Source organism: Neltuma alba, unplaced genomic scaffold (genome assembly GCF_004799145.2).
Source record: "Neltuma alba isolate B1F8T4 unplaced genomic scaffold, ASM479914v2 tig00010596_pilon, whole genome shotgun sequence".
NCBI lineage: Eukaryota > Viridiplantae > Streptophyta > Magnoliopsida > Fabales > Fabaceae > Neltuma > Neltuma alba.
In genome coordinates, this window is record NW_021635458.1 from 143,189 (window position 1) to 154,157 (window position 10,969).

General features: G+C 36.0%; 2 protein-coding genes across 3 annotated transcripts; both read right to left on the minus strand.

The window, feature by feature from the left end:
- Positions 1–173: 173 nt before the first annotated feature.
- Positions 174–4,838, minus strand: LOC114757445 (DDT domain-containing protein DDR4). 2 transcript variants are annotated; one of them, XM_028946507.1, is made up of 11 exons: positions 4,757–4,838; positions 3,146–3,305; positions 2,671–2,781; positions 2,130–2,216; positions 2,006–2,043; positions 1,841–1,922; positions 1,621–1,727; positions 1,381–1,537; positions 1,220–1,312; positions 1,047–1,107; positions 174–620 (listed from the first exon to the last, which is right to left on the minus strand). In XM_028946507.1, the coding sequence occupies exons 2-11, from the start codon at positions 3,269–3,271 to the stop codon at positions 424–426; spliced, it is 1,059 nt and encodes a 352-aa protein (XP_028802340.1). In that variant the 5' UTR covers positions 3,272–3,305; positions 4,757–4,838; the 3' UTR covers positions 174–423. The 2 variants fall into 2 exon arrangements, with proteins under 2 accessions (XP_028802340.1, XP_028802339.1); XM_028946506.1 differs by having other exon boundaries at positions 1,826–1,922.
- LOC114757450 (uncharacterized) lies at positions 4,623–6,112 on the minus strand. The gene is made up of 3 exons (XM_028946512.1): positions 5,981–6,112; positions 5,528–5,579; positions 4,623–5,091 (listed from the first exon to the last, which is right to left on the minus strand). The coding sequence occupies exons 1-3, from the start codon at positions 6,042–6,044 to the stop codon at positions 4,941–4,943; spliced, it is 267 nt and encodes an 88-aa protein (XP_028802345.1). The 5' UTR covers positions 6,045–6,112; the 3' UTR covers positions 4,623–4,940.
- Between the last annotated feature and the right edge of the window lie 4,857 nt (positions 6,113–10,969).

The window sequence follows — 10,969 nt, forward strand, 5'->3', positions numbered from 1 at the left end:
CACATAAGAGAAACAATCACTACAAAGTCCCAAGTAACAACCTGAGTAGCTCATAATAACAAGTCTACAGTAAAAATGACAAACTCTGGGACTTGTTTTTTAATTACTTGGGACCTTATTGTAATTCTCCCCTTTTACAAGGCTCAAACACAAAAAGAGACAAACAGGATGCATTAACTAACGATCTATCTACATATTCCCGTCACGGGCATTACAAAAGAGGTTATCCGATCCCACTTCACAACAAATGCATCAGTTCATAAGGATACAGAATCCAGATGTACAAAAAGTTGTATTGCATTTTCGTAGACCCCCTAACCCGGTAGCAGCAACCAGCACCACTTGAAAACCAAACCCACAAAAAAAAAAAAAAAGCCTATATGCACTTGTTTTCTTCAAAAGTTGTCAATGGACAGAAGGCCACTAATCAGTCTTCATGTCATACGGTTCATCGTCTGAATCAAGCATAACAGTTGGAAGTGCAGAATTGCGGATGGGTCTCTGTCTCAGTATATGATTTGTTATGAGGCCCCTGCTTTCTATTACAGTATGGCTGCGAACTCCAGCAAGCCTCTTACTCCGGCGAACTCCCACTTGTTCAAAAACTGCACGGTTTGTGTCTGCTTCAAAATAGCAAAAATCAGAATTATCATCACCTCAATAATACATCGCCAAATTTGTTAATTCCATAACCAGTGTCGTTAACAGTAAATAAAGCGAAATGTTGTAACAGAAAAAATAGTGAGCATGATGGAAAGCACTTTTAGAGAGCATTCCAAGAAAAGTCCTATGCCATTGGTATGTACATGGTTGGAACTGGGGGTTGGCAGACCAGTGTAAAGAAACATAATCCTCACTCGACCTCTCACCCACAAACATGTGTACCCACTTAAAGGGAAAGACCCACCCGCTAGGGCGCTAACAGTGCGATCAATATGGAAACCAGAGTGTGAAGCAAAACCGACAAGAATTAAATCCACCAAACCAAAACAGAAATTCTTTAGAGGAAATGCTATGTAATGTTAAGAATATTGTGCATGTGTTACCGATAGTTCTACTTTTGAGCGCCTCTTTGCTTTGTTTCCTTTTCAATGCTCTTACTTTATTCTGCAGAATCGATCAATAGTTATACTTGATATTAATATGCCAAACAGAGATGAGTGCTCACTACTGATAAGTGAAAAATAGCCCACCCATCATGAAATGGATTCCCACTTACCATATGGAGCCTTTCAAGAGAAGGTATAGCGTCTCTTTGAATTTTCTTGCCCATAACTACTTCGGCTGCAATATTGCTAGAAGAGAATTCTTCCTGCCATTACAATCAACAAAGTAAATAGAAAGTGTCTAATCCAGGAAAAGCAGTAAACACGATCTTACCGCTACTCTGGAAAATTCTTTAAGATTGGAAGCTAGCGTTTCCCATTGAGAACTGATGGCGAGAAGTGAAGAGGATTCGTTGCCGTTAACCTCTGTAGCTGAATTCAATGTGATTATTTCCTTGTACAGTCTGTGGCCTTTTGCACTTGCATCATACCTCCAATGGTAATAGACAGATCAATCAACAACCGGCACTAAGATTTGAAAAGGGCGTATAAATCTTAATATCCTGAGAATTACCAGTAGAAAGTCCCCTTTCCATCTCCTCCAAATGCTTCTTTCCGGAAAGTAGATATTTGAGTGCCTTCTTTCAAGGCATCTTTTATGTATGACACTGCATCGTGTTGCTGAACAAAAACAAGCACAAGGAAAATACACATGGTAAGTTCAAATTGGGAGGACTGTCTTGACAAGCTTTATTTAAAAGGAAACAATCTTAGGAGACCAGGAAAACTAATACGTCAGCTCTAACTTCACATAGTGCTTTCAGGAGTAACAATCGATCCAATGGATCAAGTTCCTTGTACTTGGATATCTCCTCTCTGCACAAGCAAAAAGGACGTCACTTATTTTTATTCCATCAAAGCAAAAAGTCTACCTACAATTTTTGATGCATTACTAGTACCCTTTGGACGGCACAATTGGGATCTTCCCCTCAGCAACCTGCAAGAAAAAGGCATATAGGCAACTCCTGTCAGCAATAGAAAGGAATAAGTCAAACTCGGGCAAATAAGCTTCTTATGACTCACCCACGGCCACCACGCAGTCAGTTTCTTGCACAGCTCTGTCACCCATGCATCAGATTCATCCAGTTTTTTACTTACAGGTGGCATTCCCTATAAAAAGTACAGATGAAATTAGAACTCAGAAAAGGAAATAAGGCAGATCGGAATAAGATAGAAAGCTATCAAAAGAATGATGTTAACCACGTGAAAGAGGAGACTGATTGTTTTCTTTTCAAGTGGTTAAGCCAATTTACAACACTGATATACATGACCGCTTCACTGAATGCACTAGCATGCAGCCGGTGTCCTGTTAGCTTTCCTTGTTATTTTTGAAACTATAGAAACAAAAAATGCTTCCATTCACAAAACACATTTGAAAGGTCCACAGAAAATGTTGCAATTCCTTAGAAATTTAGGTTCGGGCAACTAAATCATCTTGACACATGCGCTAGTCTCGCTTAATTGGCTTTGGAAGAACAACAACAATAATTTCAGCAAAGTAACTATGGGAACTGCAGAAAGCACAGGAATAGCACGCGCGACATTATCAGTGGGTATAAGCTACCTTCAGAAGTACAACATGAAGCTGAGCTAGTGAAGCATCAGGCTTTATGAGCCCCATCTCTATGTCTTCAGCCGACAGTCTCAGTTCCTTGCCAATTAATGGCCCAAAAACCTGAATCAGATCAGTACGATTTAAGTCAGCCTACATGGCCTGTACTGAAGCACTTGTCATTGAAGATGCAATGCAGTGGCCCTGCGCTATGTTGTTCACCGAAACATCTCGATTTCACATAGCCATACGCTAATGCATAGCCCCAGTAACGAAAAACAACGTCAAACATTTACATCCATTGGCCAAAAAAGGATCTTTCACGGCACAAGTCAACAAATACTTCGAATACGTCCAAGAAAAGTCATACTCTTCTTCAGAACCCCAACAAAAAAAAAAAAACAACGTCACCCATTTACAAGGGCCCATAACTGGGGGAAAAAAAGGGATTTTTGAACAAAATCCAATAAATGCCGTGAAATCTTACGTCTAGGAAATTCAGAACAGAAGCTAGTTCCCATCGTCGGCGTAGCTTCAAAACCTCCGATTGCAGAGGATTTTCTTGCGCAACGGTGGTCAGCCTCTCGTTGCTTCCGCCTCCTACAGTTCCCATTACCTAACCGGCGGCCTCGCTTCGCTCACAGCAACTGCAGTTTCGCAGGGCAAAGGCAAACGTAAGGTATAGCGAGAGAACTCGAACGCAGGGCGTGGAACTGAAAAACTCGAAACGTTCGAATGGCGGAAAAATTTTAGAGAACGGGGCGCCTTCCCGCCTAAATTTTTGTCTTGTTTCCAATAAATTTAATCATAAAAATTAACTCCCAGCCAAAAAAAAGAAGAAGAATGAATTAGTTATTAACCACATTATATTGACTAGTTAATTAGATAAATAGATTTTCTGGGCAGCTGGATCCACAAAGACGAGTTGATATATCAATCAGTATGTTATATAGAATATATTTTACTTTTGATTAGTGTAGCTGTAAATTTATTCTAGTTTACAAATTTATTCTACTTTTTATTACTTTCTACTCTTTTTTGAGCAACAAGCATTGCAGAATTCGGGAACCACAACTGATCTTTTATGTCATTGCACTAAATACATGCGTTGTTTGAAGCATTTTCTAAATTATAATAAATCAGATGAAAACATCAGAACATTTTATGAAAATTTTCCTCATTTCTTCTTTGGTTGAAAGACTTTTAATTGTAAATATGCGCTGCTTGAAGCATTCTCTTCTCTCTTTTTTTTTTTTTGTATAAATGAAGCATTTTCACTATACTACATTTTTCACAACAAAAATTCTGGTGTGCTTTTTTCGCCATTTTTAGGAGTTTGTTAAGTGAATCTTTAGGACTTGTTTTTAAAGTGCAAATAAGTTTTAACTCTGCTGGCAAAAACTAATAATAATAAGTTATAACTCTACTTTGACCGAAACTCTTCTTTGCATATTGACGACAAACACCATTTATTTTTAGTCCTCGAATCTAAGACACGAAACCGTTTTGTGAAGATGGCAAAAAGGGTCGGCGCTATCAATATAATCGGGACCCAAGAGGCCTCTGCAAAAAGTGATGCCTTTTTTTTAACCAGCTGCACAAAGGCATACAATAGAGAAGGGAATAATTGATGTTTGGAGTAACATAGATTTTACAAAAAATACTCTTGCACTTGTTTGTTTAAAAAAGAAAGAATTGACAAATAAGACATTTTCATGGATAAAAGAAATTACATCCAAACGTAGGTGGAAAATGTAACTCATCTTCATCGCCTATGGCAGCAAGATACCAAACAGGATGTAATGAATCATTTGATGCATAAAAAAAAATTACATTCATATTTTAAAAAGTCGAAAGAAAATATAAGTTAGATATAGTTTTGTTTTCAATCCTTGTTTTCAAAATCACTCGAGGCCAATTTCTTGTTTAGAGATTATTGTACCATGTTTTTCTACATGGCTGACTAAATCAATGATGATTTACTGTCGAGTCTCATCTTTCATAGAAAGACTTCGAAGTATAAAATTAGGCGCATTTAGAGAGAAAGATGAGCTCTCTATATATACTCTAAAGATCAAATAGAGCACTCAGTACTGACCGAAGGTCGGTCTGTGAGATTTGTTACTTTTCAGGTGACAGTTCCAAACCTTCTTTTATCGACAAGCAGCTGAATACTGACAACCTGCGGCCCTGCATATATACCACAGTGGAGAACTATACGCAGAAGTTAGAGAAAGAGATTTCTTCTTTGAAATTTGAGGCACTGAATGTCTTATAGCCTCTTAATCATTTTTTGTGAGCATGTCCAGGACAGCAGAAGCAACTTTCTGAAATTGCTCCTTCTCTTCATCCAAGGTTTTCTTCCTCTGTAGAGCAGAATCCTTGCATTTCTCTATTTCCTCCTCTATTAAGGCAGAATGTTCTTTGACTCCACTGTATATGATTATTGAAGCAAAAATGCTCAGGAATCAGGATATATGGTTGTTGGAGAGTACCAATTAAAATTTAAAAATGATAGTAAGCGATGGCTTGAAATGTACAGGCCAGTCCAAAAGGACAGCTCCGACCTGATGTGTTGGAAAAATATCATCGATGTTGTCATATTAATAAATAGTAATACCAATGAATAATGCTAAAGCAGGCTTCTAAGCTGATATATGCAGATAAATAATGCCAATGTAGCGTTTCGAAGTTGAAGCATGAACGAGGGATGACAAAAGAACTAAATGACTGACAAATTTCAAATATCTCGTGGTTGTTAGAGCGGTTAGATAAAGGTACGTCACCGCCATCACCGTCATAGTTTTGATTTTAAATTAACAAACGAATATCCTGAAGTTAACGATGACCAGTATTCTGCACAACTTACTCGACCATCTTAAGCATGTTCTCCACCATCACTTGAACTTCATTCGGTATGCCTGCACAGATTAGCAGAGTAAATCAAGAACTCAGAAGATTATGCGACGCTCCCATTCAATAGCTCGAAGATTAGTCCTAGAACTCAGTAGATGAAATAATACGTCTGATTCCTAGATTCAAAACTCGGAATCAATTAAAAGCAGGCGATTAAGCATGTGGTGTTATTGCTGACAGCTTGATCTTGTGAAGTCATGTGGCGCCCGCGACAAAACAGACGAAATGCTTTTCAAAACAAAAAGTTATGCTGGAAAATCGAGAAATTATTGAGGCATTTCAAAATAGGCTACTTGAATTCTTGAATTCAGAAGCAAGATTCGGTTGGAAAAAAGAAAACTGAAAACGATAACAGCAGCAGCAGTTACAATAATAATCAGATTAGAAGCAACACGGAAAGACTCACTGGTAACGAGAGCGGAAAGCTGATTTTCGGGCTCAGGGATCGACGTTGAGTGCTCCATGTCCATGGCTATACGATACAAGCTCAGCCAGAGTGCCTATCTGCCACTTTGGAGGGAAATCACTCTCCATGATATAAATAGGATGGCGGGAGGCGGGGTGCGTGCTTCGTGTGAGCTATCTTTTGGGCTCTGGAGGCCCAATGGCTGCGTCACGGGGCAAAAAATGGAATTTAATGACGAAAAAATTACATGCCAACAAATTTTTTTTTGGTGCGAGTGTCTGCGGGCGTTTAGAAGGGGAAGGTGATTTTTTTTTTTTTTTTCCGGGACAAAGAAGGTTTGAGCTTTGCTCTATGTCGATTGTCATCAACTTATTATTATATAGGTGTCTCCGATGATGCCTCGAAAATAATCACTTTTAAAATACCCGTCCGTAATAAATAATAAAAAAAAACTTATTATTGTGCTTGGCGGTGTAACTATTGATCTTGTTAAGAATTATTTTTAGTATATTTTCAAGATTCTTACGGCATTTATTGAAGATATTAGATTTGATTTTGGATGAGCCACATTAACTTGACTATGGAAAAAAGGTTATTTGGTTTGGTGAGAGTTATCATGTCACCTCATCCCATGCATCACCGGGCTAAATAGTACTACTTTTGGTTCTAGTTATAAAATCTGGTTAATTAATTGGAGGAGATTAAAAAAATAAGTTTAGTTAGTTATTTGTAATAAATAGGTATTGTCTTTCCTCAAATATCTCTACTAATCAATTATATTGGTTATGACTACTATTATTAAAAGGACTACATTGAGAAAAAAATACATAAATATAAGAGATAAAATAAACTGGAGTCTTATATTTAAAACTAAAATAAAAATCAAACAAAATCTTATATTAAGAACTGGAAATACTATCAGGTTTTGTTCTCTCGTGATTGTGTGGTCACCCTTAATTTTTGGGTGTATATTGTTCACCATTTTGACTTTTGAGTCAGTTTCGTCGTTTCATATAAAAAATGGACAATCTTCAACATCGACATTGAATTTTCAATAAAATATAGCGCCTAATGTTACTTAAAGTGAATTTTTTCACGTAACATTTCTAATTAAATAGAAAACTTCTGAACTAATTTGCTCAATTCCTCGAATTAATGATTTCTATTGAGGATAATTTTGACGTGTTAAATAAATAAATAATTCCAATTAATCTCATTAATCTGTGTAAATTTGTTATTATAGACTTATAATTGAGATTGAAAGAGGTACTATGAGACAGAAAGGCCGAGACGTGCCTTCGTCTTCAGGTTTCCAGATGGGAGAGGCTTGAGGATACATGGGGGGTCAGAGCGGGGTGTCCGTGAATTTGGGTCCTACTCTCCAACTTTGCTGACTATGTACTAGTATATTCTCATAATTTTAAATTAAAAAAATATTTAGATAGAAGTAAAATCATAATTTTAAAAATACTTTTATAATATAATAAATAAATATATGAAGAGGTTTGTCTCGATTTATTAAAAAAATACTTTTAAAAAATATTTTTTGTTTTTTAAAAAAATATTTTTTTTGGATTGCCCATCTAGTTCACCGGAACTTTGTTCTGACTACATTTAGATCTGATCTGCGTCATGCACCTGACTGTGGTGGATGAGTCTTCTAACCGGAATTTCTGCATATGTTAAGGGAAAAAAACACTTTTTTTTTGTGGAAAAAAAAAAAGAAGGTTAGGTTGGAAACGAATGCTTCATTCATTAGTCATTACCAATGTTTTTAAGAACCGGACTGGACCGGACGGTCGAACCGGTTGAACCATGACCCGGACTCGTTAACGGCTCGGTTTGGACCAAAAAACCGTTCATATAGTTGAGCCGGATTGGACCGGAGTTGAGCCGTTATTAAGCCGGAAATCGGAGTTGGACCGGGAACCGGAACGGTTTTCAGAAAACCGGACGGTTTTTTAGCTTGACTGAAAAAATACTAAAATTTTTTTAAAAAAATAGAAGAAAAATAAAAAAATTGATCCCCTTAAATATCCTAATATATTTTTAGACTATTTATAACCATAGAGTATTATTTCATTGAAAATTTCATATATTGTGGTGTTAAAATCGTAAGTCGCTAGTCTTTTTGTTTTGATATTTGGTCTATCGTTTAAAAAAATATTTTGATTTGAATGAATTGATAATTTGTAATATCATTAAATATTTTAAACATACATAAATTTTAATATATAAGGTTTTAGTCCATTTTCAATGATTTCATTATAATTTTAGATTATTTAAATGCATTTCTAAATTATTTAATAATTTGATATTTTTCATATATACTAATTATATGTATATAATATTGTTTTAAATTAATTATTGCATCACCGGTCTGACCAAACGGTCCGACCGATCCGACCAATTAAACCATGACCCGTTGATCTTTCCGGTTCGACTTCCGGTCCGGCTTTTAAAACATTGGTCATTACTCAAAAAAGGTGACGTCAGCTTGGAACGAGTCAGAGGGTTGAATTTATTTACCTCTCCCCCATCGATTCTTCCGCCTCTCATTTAACGCCACTGCTTCCCTGTTTATTTGTTTTCGGAAAGTAAAATCTATGCGCCATTTTGAAATTATTTTTTTAGTTTAATCCTTATTATTTTAAATCTTAGCTACGTATATTTAATATCCTCCTCCTAGAAAGTGTATTATTAAAAATAAAAAATAATTATGTCTTAAAAGTTCAAAACACGAAATGTATTTAAAAATAAAACAAAAATGTAAACTAAGACGAATAAATAAAAATGAGAGAAAAACCCGGCTTTTCATGAAAACATGAATAAAAGTTGAAATATTTGACTCGCATGCATGACAATGGTACTTTGCACGTGTACCATTGAATTGATGGCATACCTCAAAATAAAATAATGGCGGGGCTGACATGAAATGCCCTGCAAGCATTTTTTGGGACTTGGTAATCGTCTTGTATTTTCTTTGGCTGACATTGACAAAGTTGTCGCCAATACATTTCATTCACTATTTCATGTCGTCTTCTTTGCGTCTGGTTGGTGCATCGCACCATTGCGCCTGATTTTTATTTTACACGAAAGCAATCCCATTTGAGGTTTGTTAGAGCCATTTCTTATTCTTTTTGGTTATGCATATTTAATTCAAGCACATTATTATACTGGCCGTTGAAGACAACATCGGAACTTCGCTCCAGGGTAATAATAAAACATATGTGAGTAAGTATTTTATTTCATTTGTTACGATATTATATTTTCTTGCCTCATATTTTATGCTTTTGACATGGGTTTTTTTTTTTGACCAGCTTTGACATGGGGTTATTGCGACTTATAAAATGTTTGAAGCTTTATTAAAATAAAAACAGTGATTAATATAATTTTTAGTCCATAAAATTTGAACTTATTTTGATTTTGGCCCCTCAAATTTTAAATCTTTTATTTCACTTCGTGAAATTTAGTTTGCCTTGAAATGTTAGTTCATGAAAGTGCGACGGTATTGAAATATGTTGCGATATCATCAATAATATTTAAAGTAGTGATGTTGACTCACTAGATAACACCTAATTAGATCTTGTGTGAACAATAAAATATACCATAGCAAACAGCTCCAAAAAAAGAATAGTGCTGAAGAGAAAATAGGAGGGTAAATGGCTGCATTTTAAAGACTTGTTCTTTTTTTCTTTCATTCTGATGTCAACACAATCATGATTCTGCTAAGTGCCATCTGGTAAGTCTACATCATCACTTTAACTTTGTTTATGAGATTTTAATATAGATTTTAACATTGTCAGATTTTTAGAGACTTATATTTGAAGATGGACTAAATTTTATAAACTAAAACAAGAAATTTAAAATTTGAGAGATTAATATTAAAATAATTTAAAATTCTGAACTCATAAAAAAACTAAATAAATGTTAAAGAATCTTCTCTTCTCACAGCTGCCGGATTTTAAAAAAGGGCTGCACGTTTGAGACGCACACGTGTCGACTCTCAGCGCACCGAGCTCCTGAAAAGCTGAATCTGAGTCACATAAAACGACAAGAGCCAGAACTGAAGCACCGACCGAACGAAGAAAAAAATGGAAGGAAGCGAAAAAAAATAGGGTGCAAATTTGGAAACTTTCAGTTGGGTTGTACTACTACGAAATAATTAACATCGCGATCGTTTATTTGATTGCCTTATTAAAGAGTGAATTAGCATTTTACAAGACATGGGAAGATATATAATATAACAAATTTATTATTATTTTATTATAATCAGTAATTCTTTTTTTCCCATTTAATGCATACTCACGTCTAAACTCTTAAAAAAAAAAAAAACGCGGGGGAAATCTGGGAGTGGGAGGCCATGATGAGCCCTTGCCACAGCTAAAACCTACACCTATCCTCCACCCTTTATCATGATACACACTATCAGACCTTCTGGCATCCCCGTCAAGTTACCTCTATTAGTACTTTCCCTACAGAAAAATATTTAGGAATACAAACGATCCGTTTCCCAGAACCAGAATGCAACAGCATAAAATCATGTACCAGAAGATTTTCTTTTGTTTTTTCTTCTTTTTCTAGTTAGATAATCAAATACTACTAACGTAGAGTTTTGAACGACATTAAACCCGCCACCTCTCATGTTTTTAGAAGGAATGATTATTGATAGGTTTTTAGCCCCCAGCCTCAGTAATTCAAAGCCTCCTCTCTACTGAGACAAGAGAGAGAGAACAGGAGGAGAGTGGCTTGTCTTCTACTCAAAGCAAGCGGGGATTTAATGGCGCATGGACAGTTTTATTGTATTTGATTTTTAATGTTGTTGGGTAGAATGGTGCGTGTGTTGTTTTATGTATGGGGAAAGGACAGGGGCGAGAAATGGGCCTGCTTTCCTCAGTCAATTGACCAGACACTTTTGTCAGTTATAATTCACCCTTTCTTCCCTCCCTATTTTGTCGTCTCCACTCTCCAGAATTCACTGTTCCCCCA

Bases quoted from the DNA above. Each gene is read 5' to 3' on its own strand.
- LOC114757450 (XM_028946512.1), bottom strand. From the start codon at position 6,044: ATGGACATGGAGCACTCAACGTCGATCCCTGAGCCCGAAAATCAGCTT. The intron at 5,580-5,980 runs GTGAGTCTTTCC...TAATCTGTGCAG, and splicing joins GCTTTCCGCTCTCGTTACCA to GCATACCGAATGAAGTTCAA. The intron at 5,092-5,527 runs GTAAGTTGTGCA...AATCATATACAG, and splicing joins AACATGCTTAAGATGGTCGA to TGGAGTCAAAGAACATTCTG.
- LOC114757445 (XM_028946506.1), bottom strand. From the start codon at position 3,271: ATGGGAACTGTAGGAGGCGGAAGCAACGAGAGGCTGACCACCGTTGCG. The intron at 1,728-1,825 runs GTCTCCTAAGAT...GTTTTTGTTCAG, and splicing joins CTGACGTATTAGTTTTCCTG to CAACACGATGCAGTGTCATA. The intron at 621-1,046 runs GTAACACATGCA...ATTTTGAAGCAG, and splicing joins GCTCAAAAGTAGAACTATCG to ACACAAACCGTGCAGTTTTT.